Raw genomic sequence first — 20,493 nt, forward strand, 5'->3', positions numbered from 1 at the left:
AGACCTACAGAGGCACTGAGGCACCTCTCACTGAAATGATTGTCCTATTCGAAGCCCTTTGTATTGGTGTAGTAGTGGTAGAAAGCAGCCAGAATCTGGGTACAACAGCTACACTTCTGGCACGGACGAAGCTCGGCTTGTGTTGCACAGCCTTTCCTCACCTTTCAGCTTGGGGTGGCTTGTGGAGCTGAGCTTTTCCTGAGACACAAAAAATAGTGTCCCGATGGATAACATTACTTCTCACCTCCATGGGACCCCTCCAAAGTCATTCTTCATGCTTGGGCAATTTGACACCCTATCAAGGTAGGTGAGGGAGAAGAAAGGAGGAAAAATGGACCCATACTTCTCATTTTAGCAGCCTGTTTGAAGAGCGGTACAATATGGATGATCAAAATCCTACCAGCTATGTATAAAGACAGTGGCTTTCTCCCAGGGTGTGTGTAAAAGACATTCATATACAAGCTGAGTAGTACATTTGAGATTAAAACAAAAATAGAGTCCTATATAATATTAATCCAAATTACATATGTATATTTCTTGCATATCTTAGCTGTCTCTGATTAGGGACTCAGAAATGCTCAATCTCTCTTCTAAATAGACCATAATTATACAGTGGTGCGTCTGCTAGGAATTATATAATGAAAAGAAATCAATGCACAGCAATACTGATTTTCCCAGTTGAGTACTTGGTTCTTGAACATCATCTTAATTATGTTAATCAACCGTTGGATTTAAAAAAATATATGTATCACTTAAATTGTTTGAATTTTTTCTGTTTTTCTCCCATAAAGGGGTCCCACATTTTTGTCCTTATTTTTGGGTACTTGCATGCCTGATATTTATTCTAGGAGTGTATGAAGCAGACTGTGTTCGATTCAGATTCAGATTTGGCCTGAATTGAGAACAGCAACTCAGTTCATTGATTTGGATCACTGTCCCCAATTTGATCTGGCTGAATCCGAGTCTGAAGGTTCGATGTTGATTTGGAAAATCAGCAATTCAGCTATAGACACCGCTTTAAATGTTTTTTTCTACATACCTCAAGGTAGCAGGCATAGCTTGTGAACACTGTGATGGTGGGGCAGATGGAGCGTCCCACAGGAGCATGGGGGGGGGGCATCATGTGCTCGGTGGCAAAACGAGAAGTGGGCCAGAGGTACTTCTCGTCCACTTCCAGTTCTGCCAGGGAGTGTGCAGGGGGGTCTCCCTGTGCCCCCTTGGCTCGGCAGTTGGCCATGGTGGAACCCCGGGTCCCCCCCCAGACCCAGGAGGCACCAGTCACTGCACCGGGGAGGCGCAGGGACCCCCCCAATACACTTCCTGGTGGACCTGGAAGTGGGCTTCTGGTCCACTTCCAGGTCTGCTGACGAGCATGCTGGAGACCACCCCCCAATCCCATGGGACTCTCCATCTGCCCCAGCATCGCAGCATTCATGAGCCGCCTGGTACCCTGAGGTATGTAGAAAAAACATTTAAAGCTGTGTCTATGTCCCAATCTCTGAATCTTTCCGAATCGATTCGGAGGGTTCTGATTCAATTCAGAAAAATTAAAGGGTCTCCTGATTCGATTTGGATTCAGAGATTCGGGCACCAAACCAGGCTGAATCTCCACCGAATCAAGCCAGGGACTAAAGCTTCTCTCAGCCTTAATGTATTCGGAGTCATCTCCAATTGGGAAATGACATGCCTCAGGCACTAGTTATTTACAACCATGTTACTCTATGTATAAAATAGACATATATTTCTGTCCCATTTAAAAAATCTAGGACATAAGATTTTTTCCCTGTTTTTAATGTCTGGTAGTTAGAATTCCTTCCAGCCAGACTTACTTACTTAATGTCTCATGAATTGAGTCTAATAACACTTAATCCTTAAGCCTATAATCTTTAACATTTTCAATAGTTTTGTTTTATGAGATGATAAATTAATACATCAAAGAGTAGGCAAACAAAAAAAATGAATAAAAGACATTAGCTAAGGTAAAAAACAGAAATAAATGAAAAGTTAACTCAGCTACACAGCACTGACAAAGATTTTACAAGGCAACTAAATTTAATCTTTTAACCACTACATATGAAACTACATAACTTACAATAGGTGAGGCGACATAGTGAAAATGGGTCTTTCTTTGACCCCTTTTCCTCATTTGAACATCACAAAATGTTCCAGAGAGTAGAACACATAAGCATTTCAATAAGGAAGCAAGTGAAATGCCAGAAATTGTTTCCAATCAACGCTAGCCATTTTATACCAGGAGCTATACTGGCCCTTGGGGATACTTTTTGTGCTGTGGCCTCCTGCTCTACTGATATAGGTGCTGCGATCACAGTTACACAGCACATTGGCTCCTAAACAAGTTCAGCTGCTGATTTCAGTGGGTCAAGATCAAGCCCTGGCTGAGATTCACAAGTTGCTCTTCTGCACCATGACAAATTATTGCAAAGGGCAGGACTGCATGTGCCTGATGCCACACTTCTTACCCACTTATAGAAATGAGCCATTCACTGGGAAAACTGGAATAGGAGAAGTACCTGGAGGGTGAGCTGGTCTGCAAACTGAAAAGCTGTTGCTTCTACTAATGACTGTGGTGAAGCACTTCTCTGTCTCCATTCATATTCCCGCTCTTTGTTAATTAAGCTCTGAGTTCTACAGTATGCATCCTCTAATTTAAAACACACAGTCATGCATTTCTTCCCTTTTCCAGTTTACTTTCCTATCTCTCCATCCACCCTGGTTTGAGATGCATACAAAAGTGCCTGTATTGTACCTTAATAAAACCTTCCCTGGGAAACATCAAAGCAGCATGGTAGAAAACACAAAAAACCAGGCCGGGGGCCAAAGTGCAGTTACAAAGACCAGTTACATGTTGCTCCGTGTCCTTTGCCTCTCTCATTGCAGACACCACACTCCAGTCCTTTCATGGTGTCAAGTCGCATTATAGAGCATAGATCAGATAACTTACACTAAGGTGGAAACTTTAAAGCTTCTGTTTTTTAAGGTTTGGCATGTTTCTTTCCAATGATTTGGTACAGGCACTTCCCTGCCTCTTTAGGCACTTAAGTAACTGTCCCTTAATCTCTCTGATCTTCGGTTCTCCACTGTCACAATGGGAATGATGACAGGAGGCAAGGCCTCAAGAAACTACCTTGTTCAAAGAGACATGAACATCTGTAGCTACACCTTACTTTGTCAGATGCTGTGCGTAGACATCCAGGGGCAGGGGCCATTTGTACACGCCACAAAATTGGCCTTTAAAGTGGCTTAATGCCCTTTTGTACTGCTTTAATGATGCAGCTGTTTGCATGCGTCAGCAGCGTAATGCACGTTAAATGACTCTGGGATGCAGCAAAATAAAACATCTCAGAGGTGGTTTAGTTTGCCATGAAGGAAAGCACCGGGCCCTGTGCATCTCAGAGGCTGGCTCCACTGAAGATAAAAAAAAAAGGGAGGCAAGCCTGATCTTTTTTTTCCCCCTCCCCGGAGCCTATCTACCTGCCTATGTGGGGGCCTTGTGCTTCCTTCTGCAGCTGCAGTGCCCCCTGGGACCGCTCAGGCCGGGTGCTTGTGGGTGGGTGCTGCCGGGGGGGTCACCACTGCTGCAAAGGGAAACACCAGCTTCCCCTGCTGCAGCTCAGGGATCGCTCAGCCCACTGGCACCTTGCCTTCCCCTCCCCGCCGCCGGGGTTGAGCCCACCCCCTGCGTACATGCCACCGGGGTTTACTTCACTCTAAATTGAAGTGGTGTTTTTAAAGACCCACTGCTTCAATTTAGGGAGAATTAAACTGAAGTAACCCCCCCGGGGCATGTACAAATGCCCTGGGTACTAAACACAAAGGAAAAAAAGTCATTTAAATAGAAAGGATAGAGAAAGGGGGAGGGAAAAAAAAAATCAGTCTATGAATTTACTTGATGGCATGGAAAACGATGGGTACAAAAAAGGCAAGAGTCATTAGGAAACAATATTTCTTCTTAACACGGGTGGGGGGGAGGAGATTAAAATAAAACCAAAGATTATAATATGAACAGAAAAACAACTCAACTCTTCCTTTGCCAATGTGTTTCCAATAGATGGTATCTTTGATATTCTTGGAGATAAAGAAATACTTGGAGCTCTAAGCAGCTTCAATTTTATCAATCTGTCATTCAAGCATTCAAATCCCTTAGTTCCTGTTTTTGAGATTATTTCTCCCTGTGCCACAGGGCTTAAAGAGAATTGTTTACAACTGTTTCACAAAAGAACATATACTGGTGTGGGCAAGTGGTGGGTGGGAAAGCAAAGGGCTCCTTAATAGGTGTGAAATCATGTATCGTAATTAAAACTTTAGAGCTTCTTTGCCTGCAAGCTCACACATAGCACATTTCTCACACTGGCATGCAGCGAGTTAAGTCCATAAGTTTCGTTTGCAATAACAGAACTTTTCCTGCTTAATTCTCCACCCAAGATGACATGCTATACAATGACAGACAATGCTTCAAGTGGCTAGGGCGACATTTCTTGCAAGGGTTTGACACGACATTTTGTATAGCTGCCAGTTACAGGCCAAAGCCATGTCAGGAACGATACATCTCGTGCAAAATACATACACTCCATACCAACTTCAGCCTCTGCCCGCCAAGGATGGCATCTATAGTGATAGTGCGCATACAACAAAAGCCGTCTCAACCTCACCAAAAGTGAGGCACCAGACCAAAGAAGCAGGATGCAGAATATACAATTGCTAGACAAAACCAACCTCAGCACCAGAAACGACTTAAAACAGATGACATCAGCAAAAGGGCTCAGCTCAGTGACAACCGCTCAGACTTCTAACCTGAGTTCTTTCATTTTTCTGTGAGCATTTATTTAAAACTTATGGCACTGTCTAATGGCCCTCACTGCTTAAACACAAGGGTATGTTATAGAGTCATACAGCAATTCCAATGTGGTTCATTCCTGACCTGAAACACTCCTCTGAGCAAACAATATTCAGCAAGGTGGACAGGGTAAGGAGGAGAAAGAAGATCAGTAGCAGCTTGGGTCTTTGTGCTGCTCTCTATAGCTTCAGTGGTAATGTCAGTGGGGTAAGCAATGAAGAATCTGGCCTTAACTATGCAAGTCAGAAATAATAACTATGGAGCTTAAAAACATCACATTTTTAGAGCTATATATATAACTATAAAGAGCTATATATATCATATATATAACCACAAAAACTTCTGCATCAGCTTGCTCCCTAATATGCACTGCAAAGCCCTAGAGACAAATGGTAATGAAAGAAACCCCTGGAAATAGCACAGCAGGAAAGTCACTATGAGAAGCTAAATGTTCTTACATAAATACTCAATGAATTTCTGTGAGAAGTCAAAATTTTGGGTAATAAATACCTTAAATACGCATACTATAGTCTTAGTTCAGCCATTAGAAAAAAAGCATATCAAAAGAAAGTATTCTTGCCAACACTTTTGTTTGTATGAATCACGGCTCAGTGAAACATTTCAGGCATATCATTTATCTTTTCTTTGGCTTAAATAGTAAATGCTTCATCAATTCATGAATTCTGTCCTTGTTTTAATTATGCTGCGTTCTGAATGTAGTTTTGTAGACCACAAAAATAAAGACTGGTTTGCCAAACACAGAATGTTTGTGCAGTTTCTAGGCTAAAACTGTGCAGTCTATTTCTCTTCATTATCAGCAATGTTATTTGTTATTTGCTGAGGCTCAGTTCAGTGAAGCTTTGATTCGATCAAGTTCTTATAGATCCTGATAATCCCAGTCCACCAGAACATCAGTAACTTTGTTTTTTCATATTTTGTGAGACCACAAACACAATAGTGACAATATTAAATTAGCAGATGTTTGGAGATTTTTTTTAATGCAACTTTACGGCTTAGTTCTTCTGTGCCACCATGTGTGCAGATGTGTGTAACCATTGTATAGTGCATGTATGCATTTGAAGGCCCAATCAAAGCTTGTTAATGGCATTTAACGGTCACAAACTCCTGCAAGACCGTTTCAGGCTGGACATAAGGAAGAATTTCTTTACTGTTCGAGCCCCCAAGGTCTGGAACAGTCTGCCAGCGGAGGTGGTTCAAGCACCTACATTGAACACCTTCAAGAGTAAATTGGATGCTTATCTTGCTGGGATCCTGTGACCCCAGCTGACTTCCTGCCCTTTGGGCAGGGGGCTGGACTCGATGATCTCCCGAGGTCCCTTCCAGCCCTGATGTCTATGAATCTATGATTCTATAAAAAAAATCCCTAACCCCGTTGTAATCAAAAGTTTGATGGCATTACTATTATATACCTTTTTTGCTGTTTAAACTGGTTATGAAGTGTACGCTCTCGGCTTGGGTGAAATGCGACTTAGATAGGTATGCCTCGAGATGGGGAAGCAGGCAGCCCTGCTTCTGCATGTGTCAGCATGGGGGCTCCACTGTGGCACCCTTGCACTAAGGCATGTGGAGTCCCTGTCTCAAGCACCCTGCACCCCAGCCAGCCAGGGACCAGTTGACCAGGGTGCAGGGTGCCTTAGCACGGGGGCTCTGCAGCACGAGGAGATGGGGGAGAAGGCAGCCCTGCTCCCCTGGCTCTGCAATTGTCCTGACACGCGGCACTTGGGTGTGCTTTGTGCCGCTTGTTTTTTCAGGGGGGTTTTTTTTGGCTTTTCCAGTAGGAATTTTTACCCCAGTGCTGCACATTAGCAGCAGGGCACATGGTTTAATGTGCAACATGTGTGGTTTGTAGTCCTGCGAAGAGGTTTGCAATGCCACAAACGGCATGTGCCTGCACATCTGGATCCAGCCATTCTGGCCAAAGAATTGTGTTTAAAAAAAATAAAATAAATTGAACTGGGAATCTTATGTATTTGTTTTTAAAGATGGAAGACACACGTGTTAAGGCATGCTCTTTAAATAAAATTGTGAGTATTTTTGGATGCATTGGAAAATGACAGACTTTCTAAGGATAGTTTTCAAACTGGGAAAAAAGGCAAAACATATTGAAAAAAGTATTCAGTATTCACTCAGCTCTGTCTTAAACGGTGGGTGAATTTCGATTCAGTAGGCCCAAGTGAGAATAAATACACAAGTGTGCATCTGTACCACCCTATATGTTACAAATTAGCTATCTGAGATACCCAGTGAGATTTTGAAGGACAAAGGGCACAAAAGTGCATTTGTTGTCCAGAACCCATGTTTTCCATTCTTATTATAAAAGAATACCTACAGGCAAATCTTTAAAAATTAAATTGAATGATAAATGAATGTATTCTAAGATTGATATTTTACAGTTTGAGGCTAGAGCTCATATCCAAAACTTGGTGGGGAGAAGCAGTAGAGACTGGAAGGGAGAATAAGTTTCAGAACAGAAACCAGAGACCCAGTGTTGGAAAGAACAGCGTGACACTATAAACCGAGGTGCTCAAAGCTCATAGGTGTCTCTTTGTGAACTCTCAACACTGTTCCAAGCAGCAATTACCAATGCTCAACCATTATTGTAACTGGATGAGTTAGTCTAGGTACATCAATATAATAGTCACTGTTAAAATTACCCTTTCCCCCTATTAGATTCTGATTAACAGCTGTGTTTTTCTAGAGTCAGGATTCTTACCCAGAGATCATACAAAAAATATTTGACATTTCTGCTGGGATCACAGCAACTAATAAGGAATGACACCACTTTACCTCAGTTGAGGGCTTAGCCCTTTGAGCAGTGCAGCCACAGTCAAGGTGCAGTTATACTCAAAGTCAATCTCGTAGTAATATGAGACTTTCCAGGCAGAGTCCCTGGAAAAATAGCTTCCCTTATCCCTGAAAAAATAGCTTGTTCTGTGTACTCAGCTGGTAAAAAGCCGCATAACTATTGAAGTCAATGGAGCTATGCTGATTTACACTAGGTGGGGATAGAACCTAGTAGAATAATGAGAACCTATTAATGATAATTTAGGATCAGAAACAGATCAGATTACATTTCCTTCTCCATCCCACTAAATCTACTTTATAGGGCTGATGGCACCAAATAAATTAAATATAGTAAAACACCACACTTCTTTCTTGGTTCTTTACAGCAGGAGGTAAATCTTCCAGCAAGAAGCAAAATGACCAGTCACAAACCTAAAACCCCTCAGCCGTTTCACCAGAAAAATGGTTAAGATAAAAAAACAATTACTCGTCTAAAACTCCAAAATCTAAGGGTCGTATCCATTTCCAGATCTGCCCCTGGACTGCATTGTGGCCTTGGGTAAGTTTTTAACTGCTTTGCACCTCATTCTCGCTGTGTAATGCCTCAAATATTTAAAGAACTGTATCTCCTTGGATGAAAGGCATAATACATTAAAGCACACCAAATTGCTGCTGTATTTTACTCTTTATTAAAGGCTGTGACAGGGATGTATGCTATGCAATAAGCAGCATAAAAAGTTCGACTTTTATAAGCGTGATCTGAAATGTGTCCAAAGAGTTTCCTAAAACGATCCAGTATCAGGCAGTGAGCATCTAAAGCATGAAAGTCACTTACATTTCCAGGTACATTTTTTTTCTTCCCCTTGCAGCTGCTGTTCATCATCCGAACTAATGGGGCATGACTTGAGCTAGCTTGACTAAGTCTTTGGTAAAAATACAAATGAACTTACACTTGAGGTCAGACACCACCAGTTTTGTCCTGAAATGCATACCCCAGCTTTTATTACTCTGCCAAGGAGGACACTTCACCCTCCACCCCCCTCCTGCCAAACCTGCCTGTCAGGGAGTTACCACACCAGTGCTAAGAATATCCACTATTCTCTGGCTCCTTCCTACAGCCATCATAATGCGATACTGTCCTGCACCATTAATATTCCTAAGAGATTTCATTAAGAAGTAAATTGATATTCCTGTTCAAACACTTGCCTTCCCCTGTGGGACATCACTTGGCGTGCTCTGTAATCCAGCAGCCTCTTCTGCTGTGATGCCTCCGTCAGGAATGTCTGTAGCCTGACTCCCCTCTTGGGTTTCAATTTGCGTTTTACTCTTTTCCTTTCCCTTTTCCAGTTTGAAGAGTCTGTCAAAAAAGGTTACTTGCTTTGGCTTTGATGGGACAGCATTCTCTCCCTCAAGTGATGCTGATGCTGCTAGTTCGGTTTCACTGATGGATGCTGCAGAAGGGGCCTGGTTTAGGTTTTTATGCAAGCCTTCCTCTGGTGCAGCTGTTGCTGGAAGCTCGACGGTCTCACTCGATGCTTTGTTCACTTCGGGCATCTCTGAGCTGACATCAAGCGTAGCTGATCCAACTGATGAATCTGTAGCTCGCTCTTCAGTACGTCCTGGTACAGGCCGTGAAAATGCCAAGACAAAACGAGATTTAGCAGCTGGCATGGGCTTCTTGGCTCCATTCCCAAGATTTTTTCCGTTCACATCAGAAACGGAGCTTATCTCCATTGTCTTCTGGGAAGAAACAGCCGCATTATCTTCTATAATACTTGCCCTCGCATCCACTGCAAATAGAAACATAAAACAGCAATTATCCAACCAACCAAGGAAGTTGTACTAGTTATTCTATTAATTGGGGTGGCCTCAATCTTTAATAAACTCATTCTAAAACTCAGTGCTTGAATGAGGACCGTACACACTGTTACATGTTAAAAAATGAACCAGTTGTTCTCTTGTTGCTACTTATCCATCGGGCCTGATCCTCTGAATTACTAAAGTCCTCTGGTCTCATTGAAATCAGCATTGGGAAGCACTGGGTATTCAGCATTTTTCAGGATCAAGCACATTCTCTCTCTCTCACACGGACACACGGACGCATGCACACAGAGTGATATGCTCGAGCCATAGTGAGATATTGGTTGAGGCTTGTGCTAATTTAGCTCAGTAGGTAGGGAAAAGGAAAAAAAAAAAGAAAACGCTGACTCAGTTGTCTGTAGCATTAGAATTAAGCAAACAAGTACATTTATTTTATCTGGGATTATTTTTCTATCAAAATTTAAAAGGAAATGAAAAAAATCTACAAAACTTGAGATCTAGCTGTGTTAATAAATCCTTTTTAACGTAAGTTAACAAAGTTAATAGGAGTGGGGGAAAAACGGACTGTAGTAACTACTGACTTGATTTGCTCTTTTAACAATATACCTTTTAAAGTGGCCATACCTTTCCTGACTCACTTTTTCAGCTTTTACTCGAGGTTTACTATGGATCTGATTCTCCTAATTGTAGCTCCATTGCCTTCAGCAAAATTTACTGGGTTTAGACTGAATGAAGCCCAATAGCATGAATAGAGAGACAAACAAAGGGAAGAAATGGGAAAATGAAGCACAGTGACCCGACTCCTCAGCGAATGGGAAGAATGCAGCAAAAGCGCTGATCCCATCATTTTCTTCTATTTTGCTTAGCCAGTTTTATCCCCTTGACATTTTATTTTATTTTATTACATTGGTGTAATATTGATATGGTAGCTGGGGGCCTATCGTGCTGTATGTTGAATAAATATATTCCAGATCCTGCTAAAACTTGATAGGATTTCTATATTTACCTACAAACATTAAAAGAAAAAAAAAATCAAATTTGAAGGTGCAAATGTTATAATTTTACTCAGAGTAGCTCTTTGTTTTTGGAGGGGCTCAATCATGGGATTACTTTTGAGCCCAAACTATGCAAAACATCCCTTTTTTTTTCTTTTAAACAAAACATGCCAATTTTCTAACCTACCATAACAAATAACAAAAAAAATTAAACCAGAAGCGTGAAATAATTTTCCATTTTGCTCCTGTGTTTGCATTTTTGGGGTGCAATTCTCACAAGCCCCCAACTGATGTGAGTGAAGCACAAGCGGAAAAAGCAACATGCTCACATTCAGTGACATGGCTGAGCTGATGGCTCACTTCAGTAGATTATAAATGGAAGCTCACAGTGAGGCTCCCCAGGATACATTCGTTTTATTCTGAGCTTTTTCCATTGCCCATGTATAGCCTGGGCCTGTTTACTCCTTGCAGAAACCACAATGTTTTTCTAAGCTTTTCCTTGGTAGAGAACAAGCAGATTCTCATTTGCAGACTGTGATAGCATGCCATTCTCTACAGTGAATGACTATATTATTACCATATTTTTTTGTATTGGTGTAGTGTCTAGAGACCCCAGGCATGTTTCAAGGTGATGTACAAAGGCAGAACAAGACAATCCCTTGGTTTACACAGAGGCCATCAGTCTCATACACACTCTTTCCCGGGGCTTGATGACGTTAACTCAGTGACTAGGTAGCGTATACGCTTGACAATGCTCACACGTACTCTAGGGTTTGTTACCTAAATAGAAACAGCTAGGAACAATCATAAAATGCAGGGACAAGAGAAAGAGCAGCAGGAGCTCACTGCTCTTCTAAGGTGAATGCAGACTGAGAAGCTTGCAACCATGAGAGAAGCAGCTGATGTGAAGGGAAAGCTTTGAGGATAATATTCACAATCACGGCCAGGGTCTTGCCAGATGCCACGATCTCTAGTTCCTTTGACTTCTCTTATTTTACCATTTTCATTTTGGCCTTTTTCAGTTTCTCATTGTGCTTTGCATTTGAACAAGTGCATGGAAATAGGGGGCACAACTATTTCCACACCTTGCTTGGCAGGTAAATAGATGTTACTTTCTAGGTTTGTACTTTAAAGGGAATATTGCCCCTGGCACAATATAGGTCCTGTCTGCTACTGTTTAGGTAAGAAAATAACCCACGTGGCCCCAGGTCTGTTTATTCATTAAAAAAAATATAGTATCTAAATTTGCTTCTGCAATATTTGCTATGCATCTGCTTGAGCATATGGGTCTACATAAGGAAGTTTTCACACAGGTGCTCAGTAGCCACTTAGGATCAATTTGGGTCCACTAATCATTAATATAAATTCCCTCTCGGCACTCTGGAATTTTTCCTGAAAGAGAATTAAAGTATCAAGCCCTTGCTAATTAATTTATTAACAGAGGAACATTAGGAGGGCATCTTCAAGATGACAGACATGGAAACCAATCCAGAAAAAAGAAAGAAAAAAAACCCCCAGTTATTCCTTTCGTTTAGGAAAAGAAAATTCCATCAGAAAATAATCATAGCAGGTCCTGTGTTTTGGTTACATGTCATACATAATAAGCTTTTAGATAACTGAGAACATGTTTTGGCATCAAAACAGGAAGATCATCTCATGTTAAAAACAAACAGGGTGTGAATGCATGAAAATATTTATTCTGCAATTACCCTGGAAGGAATGAAATATATGCTTTATAGTGTGTCTGTCAGGCAAATGCTAGTCAAACTTTGTTTCGAGAAAATTTTGCTCATACAGCAAGTGTAAGCAGGTCATGCCATAAGAGAGCTCCTTTACTATCTTCTTCCCCCCCTTGCACAGGCATGAGAATAATCAACTACTGAACTGAACCCTAGATGCAGGCGGAGGTGCGTTACATGGGAGGAATCCCATAAACCCCATACCCAGGGCCTATTTAAAAATCCCTGGTACATTATTTTATTACAATTGCAGCCTTTGGGTAGAGACCAGGAATTTTACTAGTTAATGCTAGAGGTGTTGCTCACTGAAGCAAGTGCATAACCAGAGCCGATTGAAAAATCTTCAGCCTTATACATGAGGCAAAGCTGGATCAGGCCACCACAGAGACTTTCAGTAATGTGTTTAATCAAAGAGCATGGAGTTGTACTTATGCCAAATGAATTGCAAATTGGAGAGCAGCATGAAGCAGTTCTGTTGAAACTGAAATGTTTTAGGGAAATACATTGATTGACAAAGTTGTTGATGGGAACAAGTCAAAACATCTCATTTCAGCTTTCCCATTTTGTTTCAAGAATGTCAAAATGTTTCATTTTCATTTACATACACCTGCAATTAATTGCAAATTCAGAAATTAATCTCTCTCAAGATCAAAAAGCATCTGCACAAATGCAATCCAAAATTCCCATTTCCACTAAATCTTCTTTGCAGCCACGTGAGTTAGCTTGGACCTTATTCATCTCCTAAATTACTCAATGTGAGCTGAACTGGGTACCAGCAGAGCTTAGGAACCCCCTTTCTGCATCTCCCAACAGTACTTTCCTTTCTAATGCCATCCACTGTCAATTCTTGGTGTCCCATGTGCTATTCCTTAGTGTCCCAATTCTCTGGTATTTCTGGGGTGCTTAGATGATAACAACACAATAATTTTTAAGTCCTACATTCTTCCCTATCAGTAGATTTCCAAACACTACACAAGTTGGTATCAGTAGCATCATTTTTCAGATGGGACACACACACACACACCCACACACGTGTCCTGCCCAATGCTACCCACAAAGCCCTGAATGTAACATTGAACTTTCAAGTCCCAGGCTAGCATGCCAAGGAGTTCAAGGTCAATCCAGCACGACTCAACAGGACGTTGATGGCTGACATCAGTATACAATGATTTCAATACAGCACACAATGACTAAGGTTGTATTCTTTTTGCCCTATAACTACTCTGCAAAAAGAAAACGAAAGAGAAAAAAATGGGTTAATGAGAGAAACAAATGCTTTAAGAGATTTTTGTCTAGTCTTAAAATCCCAGTTCAGCAAGGCATCTAAACACACACTCAACTTTAAGCCCACGTGCAGCCCCATTGAAGGTAAGCTTATTCTTGGAAGCTTAGAAGGGTTAGGGCTGTGGGCATTTTCACCACTTTCATTAGAACAACGTATGGAAAAAGGTCACAATTTTTTCCAATATTACAGTTTCCTGCTCCTCCTGGTTAAAAAAAAAAAGAAGTCTCTTTAAAATGTCTGACATAGCTTTTCCTTTGCAGGTAGCCTCTCCGTCTGTCCAGTAAGCACATACAATTCCAAAGTTTGGCTCTGATGCTGGAAATATACACAGCAGGGACTGGTGTGATGCTCACAGAGGAACAAATGGACCATGATGTCAAGAAAAATCATAGCACTCCAACAAACTAAGTTCTTAGGTCTTATTTAATAAAAAAAAAAGGAATAAAAAGGTACAGATAAAATGACACGGCTTGCATTTCAGGCATTGAGATCAACATAGATGCAAACATCAGGCTGGATTGTTTCTTTTTTTAATTACTTCTGCCACCCCAGAGACAACAGCAAAAATGGTGCATTATACTTTAAAATCTGATTGATCAGATCTGGAATTGCGTCTGTTCATTGTGGAGACTTCACCCAGAAACTCACAGGCAAGCAACATGGATTACAGAGCACCAGTGTATAGTGCCACCAGTGAGACATCATTTTTACGTACATACATATAGCTCTACACAGAGGGATTTACAAATATAGGCATGAGTGAAAAGGTGACAACCAGACATACATGAAGAAAGGATGTCCTAGATGCTGGCTAAAGCTGTTCATCAGAAAAAAAGGCAGGCATCTAGCCAGGCCCCTATCTTGTGAAAGTAACAGATGTCAGAAAAACACTTTCAAAGGAGCAAAAGTAATCCTCATGCAACTCCTTCAAAATGCCTTCTTAAAAACTAAAGCATTGTGTTTTTACTTCTGGATTGCAGCCCAAATGTTTAATTGATGCTATATAAATAAAAGGTACCAGGTACCAGGAAGGGTTATGAGTCAGAAGAGAGTACCATAAAACTTCACTGTAGGGTGAACATGTCACAGCCCATGTTTTCTTGCTCTTTTCACTAATGTCCCAATAAAATGTGTGGTCACAAGATGGTCCTCACATGAGACTGAGGGAAAAGGAGCAACTGGCCCTTCCTCAAAGATGGATATAAGACCTTCTCCCAGGCCTTCGAAGGGCAACACAAGTTGCTTCAGTCATTTTCCCTTTTGCTTCACCTGTAATACCTGAAGCCACAGAGCTACAATGAAGATGAAGAACAAAACCCTATCGAGCCATCCACAGAATATTCTGTCAGTGGAATGACATTATTTACAGGTACGCAAAAGTCTTCCTACAGGGAATTTCCAACTCATCAACATTTGTTTTTGTCCTGAAAAGGGATAAAGTTATAATGTTGAATCTTTTTAAAAGAAAATGAAATTTTGAAAGACATTGCATTCTGAAAGCTCCAAAGTTTCCTTTAGACGTTTTTGAGTTATTGCAAAGCATTTCAAGATTCCTGCCACTGAAAGGTTGTATTTTATTTTACAGACTTGATCCCAAAAAGTTCCTTTCAAATCAGATCAATGTTAAGCTACATTTCCCTACTGGAATCTATTCTCTCCGTAAACTGGCTCTACAGTGCATTGCAAAAGATGTGCTCCCCAAGGAAATTAGCTCAGAGGAAGTGTGTGGGACCAAAATTATAGCTCCTATTAGGAAATGCGTGAAGGAACTAGAGTTTAATTTTCTGTTTTGAAATAAGATTTTTTTTTTTAAATGTAAAGTGCATCAAACAAAATATTTGAGGTCATGTGCATCTAACCCAAAACCAAATGCTTCCATTTTGATTTTGCCCCTATGGAAAACAGAAGGTTTCCCATAGAAGACAGGCACTACATCAAGTAGCTGTAATGGAAGCTGTAAATATTAATTCATATAAATATTGGTTAGGTAACCCAAGTAAGGACTATAAAATATGGGCCTAAAAAAATATCTTCTTGCTTATGCAGGAGGATAAACACAGCATGAAGACAAGGAAGAAAACAATGTGCAGGACTTGACACACGTCTGTTTTCAGAAGCTGAGCTGGGGCCTTTTGAGAAGACATTAAGCAATAGGATTGTGTGTTGAACAGGGCTGCACGATGAACTCCCAGTAAAACAAATTTTTAATTTTTGTTTTGTTTTCCTGTTTCCTTGTTTCAGGGCAGCAGACAAACCAACACTGTGTACGCTCTGCAGTAACAGACCACTCAAATGGTGGCAACAGGAGCTACTCACTTAAGAGTGAGTTAGCAGCAGTGGGTTTTTTGTTTTTTAAAAAATGTTGTATTTTACAGGGCTGTTGCCACAAAAAGTGAGTCATTATGCTGAAACAACGGTTGTCTAGCTGGAACGTATGTTGGATTAACACAGCGTAGGTGCAATCAGAATTTTGGACAAGTCTTTAAAAAAATTAATTAAAATACATATTTAGATCCTAAAAATGCTAATACTATTTGGCTCCGTGGTTCCCAAAATTTTTTGGCCAGGACCCGCTGCTGGGAGCAGGGTGTGGTGGCGGCAGTGGCAGCACCCTGGGAGTGGGGGAGCTCCCGGCAAACAGCATGCCTCAGTCCTTTATACACAGTGCCGCCAGCATTGCCCCCGTGACCCTCATTTGGGTCGTGACCCAAGGTTGGGAATCGCTGATTTAGATGCTGTATTTATATATAATATCTACATATAGATATATCTATCTATATGTATCTAGATAGGTAGATAAACAATTACTTTAAGCAGAAGTACTTCTTTTTCTATTCCTGTTTGTGAATGTAATGCATTCTCACTCATGCATGTACCCCTCCCACTGACCATGTCCCAAGTTACCTTCTCTAGAGCCTTTGTTAAATCTTGCTCCTTTGTTTAGCCTGCAGTCACTAACCTCTGGTTTGATGAGCTGTCCTCACCTTCATCAGCAAGGATTAGTCGCATGAATACTATTGGCCTATTAGCTAAAGAACTCTTCAGTACACAGATTCAGCTTCCTACTTAGTTGCAAAGTTGCCAATTATTATTATTAACAGTAATAACAATAACAGTAAAATATTATCAGCTATAGTATCTTTTTTACAGCTCAAAAACATCCTTGTATTCCAAAATACAATTGTACCATTAGCTCAGATAGTTGGTTTACTCTGTGGTTATTTTAGATACAAGAATGCTACATATGGCACAGGTACTTTGTTTAGAAATGTAATTATGGTACTGTAGCATTACTGTGTTTTTAGGAATTCACCAATAATAACAGAGCCACTAGACTTTAATGGCTGGGAAGGGGCCATTAGGGACTGTAGGCAGTGATCTACTTTTAAAATGTCCATCACTGTAGACTAGTATGATGGACTGTAATAGCTCTGAATGAGCCACTGCAGTGAATACTGTACATTGAAAAAGGATTCTAAACACCTTACTTACAAGAATGAATTAATTTGTCCTTTTTCAAATATTCAGATTTTTACTGTTTTTCTACACACCTACTGTGTGCCTTAATTTCCTCTCACAGATGCTTAGACTGTTGTTGGTACTGTGTTAGCCTCCTTTAAATCCCCAAAGGCTGCATGTATTTATCTGACTGACCCCAGATATTTTGATAAGAGATATTATGATCAGAAAAAATGATGGTGTATTCTCCAAAGCATAAGATATTTTTCTCCCCCCCAGTATATTTCTTTTAAATTATTCTTCAAGAAACAATTGTGAAAATAATGCTAAAAGGTATACTGAGCATCTACTGCACCTGCTTTATATTCTAGTGCCGCTGCATTATTAATACTAGAGTTAATTAGCCATGCTAATTAAGAACAAATATACTTTTAGAATGGATCCTTAAGAAGCCCTATACTGTCATCACACTGACTCCCAAGACAGGGCTGGAAGATATTGCTCATTCATTTCCCATTCTCCATGCACCAAACCCTAAAAATGAAAGTAAGCCTTGGTGCACATGAATAAGCAGGATTATTGATGTTCCAGTACTTGCAGCAAATTATTCACAAGTCTTTTACATAAGTGGGAGAAAGATCACTGAGAAATCTGTCAGTTTTGAGCAGCTAATTAGTTCAAGTATTTTGCAATCTGATTAAGCAAATTTCACAGAGAAAAAAGGAGTGATGATGGAGCGAGTGTTGCCACACTCATATTTTGGAAGCACGAGGGCCAGAAAGCCAGCAAGAGGTAGAATGGTCAACATCAGTAAGGCCTTGGGTATGCAAAGGAGGACTGTAAGCGTATTCAAAGAAAATATGGTTGGTCGTCTGAGCTTGAGCACCACAGCTCCAGCCAGCATTGTTGTAGAGTTCCCAAGACCGCATACTTGCCTTAAACCATCCAACACCCATTCTGAGACAGTTAAGAGTAGTCCACGCCCTGCAGAGCAGCTGCCATCTTGAGGGTGGAAGCTGCTATTGGGGATGAAGCTCTTTAGCTGCAGTTTTTGTGCAGCATATTTCCTGCTCCACTGATGGGAGGTCCACGCTGCAGATGACATGTGTTCCTAGATTTGATGAGCTTATTGGCCTGAGAGGAGAACAGGTTCTGAAACTTCAAGTGGTAGTTGGTTTTCTGGCTTGTGACTAGTAGGCTGGAGTGCAAAGAATGGCTGGATCTTGCGCTTTGAGGCCTAGGGCCAGGGTAGCAGCTTGTCACTGGATGTCAGTGGAGGGATTTCCTGAGAGCACTGGTAAGTAGTCAACTGGGGTTGGCATAAGGCATCTGGTAATGGTCCTCATGATGTTATTAAGGCTTAATGTGCATGCTTCAGCCTCATACTGGTGTACACTACTCATCAGGAGCACACGCAAGTGCCAAAGTGAAGGTGTGAAGTGTTTAGAAACTTGCATCCCAGGTGGTGCCAGTAAGGCAATGGATAACAGCTACTCTGATGTTAACCTGACCCCGGACCCCTTCCAGATGCTAGCAATATGTAAGGGTCCATCCAGTACCACTTCTAAATAAGTAATGGCATAACAACGTTCAAGAGTCCGGTTGCCAATCCTGATTTGTATTTCTTTCTCCACGTGGTTGTTATTTAGGTGGACAGCTGTTGCCACTGTTTTAGTGAGGCTGAGTTGGAGATGCCATTTATGGAAGTAGTTGGCAAGGGCATTCATGTCTGATGTCAAAGTAGATTCAAGGCTTCCCATTGCTTGCTTGAGTTGGTGAGAGCCAGGTCATCGGCATAGCCATACTTCTTGGACTGGGTGTCAGGCAGGTTGACAATGTACAGAATGAAAAGCAACGGAGAAAGTACTGAGCCTTGCGGGATGCCATTCTTAAGACTTCTAGGATGGCTTTCCTGTCCACCAATGGTCTTGAGAGTGAAAGTAAGGTTCTGAAGTGTGAGCATAATAAAGTTAATTTTGTCAAGTATCATTTGGAGGAGCTTGTAGTAGCGGCCATGAAGCCAGACGGTGTTGTATGCAGCACTGAGGTCCATAAGGACAGCACCAACCTTCTCTCCAGCCTCAAAGCTCTCTTCAATGTCTTGAGTAAGGAGAGTTACCTGCTCCACTGTTGACCTTCTCTGTCTAAAATCAGCCTGCTCCTTAGGCTGTGGATAAGTTACAGGGTAGATTTGGGCATAAATGAGGTGTTCCAGTAGCTTGACTGGAATGCACAGGAAGGAGATAGGTCTATAACTACTTGTGTCATCCTTGAGCTTGTTAGGCTTTAGGATTGCAATGACTGTGGTCTTTCTCCAAATGTGAGGGATTTTGTTGCAGTTGACACAATTGGAGATGAACTTATGAAGCCAAATGATTATGATCTCCCCAGTGTTATGAAGAAATGCAGTTTTTATGGCATCAAGCCCTGGTGACTTGTTGGTCTTTAAAAGCTTAAGGGCTGCCATCATTTCCTTAGTACTGAATTCTCCAGACAGGTGAGCATTGGGACCGTGAGTTTTCTAGAGCTGTTTAACTTCCTTCTTTATCTGCCTAGTGAATCCCTTGTCAGGTCTGATGTAGTGGCCGTTATGCACAAGTTGAGTTGGCAGGAGGAAAGGCAGCAAGAAGGCACAGCAGCCCCCCTGGCTCTCCAGAGACCTAGCGGACCCACTGTGGCTAAAAAGGAAAGCCTACAAAGGATGGAGGACGGGATTCACCTCCAAGGAGGATTACTCCGCGCTGATCCGGTCCTGCAGGGACCAAACCAGGAAAGCCAAGGCTGCAACTGAACTCCAACTAGCTTCAGGCATCAAGGACAACAAAAAGTCCTTTTTCAGATATGTGGGGAGCCGGAGGAAAAAGCAAGGGCAATGTTGGACCCTTGCTAAACCAGATGGGGCAACTGACAACTGACGCCCAGGAAAAAGCCAACCTATTAAATAGGTACTTTGCATCAGTCTTTCATCAGTCACACAGGATGCCCATGCCTGCTATGGGACAGGGAAATCTGGGTGAGGGGGATCCCCTACCCTCCATCAATGCTGACCTCGTGAAGGAACACCTTGAGAAGCTCGAGTCACCTTCAAGTCAGCCGGCCCTGACAACCTGCACCCCAGGGTACTCAAGGAGCTGGCGAGCGTCATAGCCCATCCCCTGGCACGGATCTTTGAAAGCTCCTGGTGCTCTGGTGTAGTGCCCGAGGACTGGAAGAAGGCCAATGTGGTGCCGATCTTCAAGAAAGGGAGGAGAGTGGATCCGGCTAACTACAGGCCCATTAGCCTGACTTGTATCCTGGGGAAGATCTTAGAAAAGTTTATTAAGGAGGCCATCCTTGAGGGACTGGCCCAGGCTAACATTCTAAGGGACAGCCAGCATGGGTTTGTTGCGGGTAGGTCTTGTTTGACCAATCTCATTTCCTTCTATGACCAGGTGACCTATCACCTGGACAAGGGAGAAGAGATTGATGTCATATATCTTGACTTCAAAAAAGCTTTTGATCTGGTAACCCATGATCACCTCTTGGCCAAACTGC

The 20,493-nt window shown here is 41.7% G+C and overlaps 1 protein-coding gene across 1 annotated transcript in view; it reads right to left on the bottom strand.

Annotated features, from left to right (window-relative positions):
* Positions 1–20,493, bottom strand: part of BCAS1 (brain enriched myelin associated protein 1) — an 81,411-nt gene that overhangs the window by 43,589 nt on the left and 17,329 nt on the right. The window contains exon 4 of the mRNA XM_090020630.1: positions 8,867–9,450. Coding sequence (XP_089876756.1) covers positions 8,867–9,450 — 584 coding nt within the window. The remainder of the gene's footprint in view (positions 1–8,866; positions 9,451–20,493) is intronic.

The sequence above is a fragment of the Crocodylus siamensis genome, chromosome 10 (assembly GCF_052110815.1).
Source record: "Crocodylus siamensis isolate JL-2025a chromosome 10, ASM5211081v1, whole genome shotgun sequence".
Classification (NCBI taxonomy): domain Eukaryota; kingdom Metazoa; phylum Chordata; order Crocodylia; family Crocodylidae; genus Crocodylus; species Crocodylus siamensis.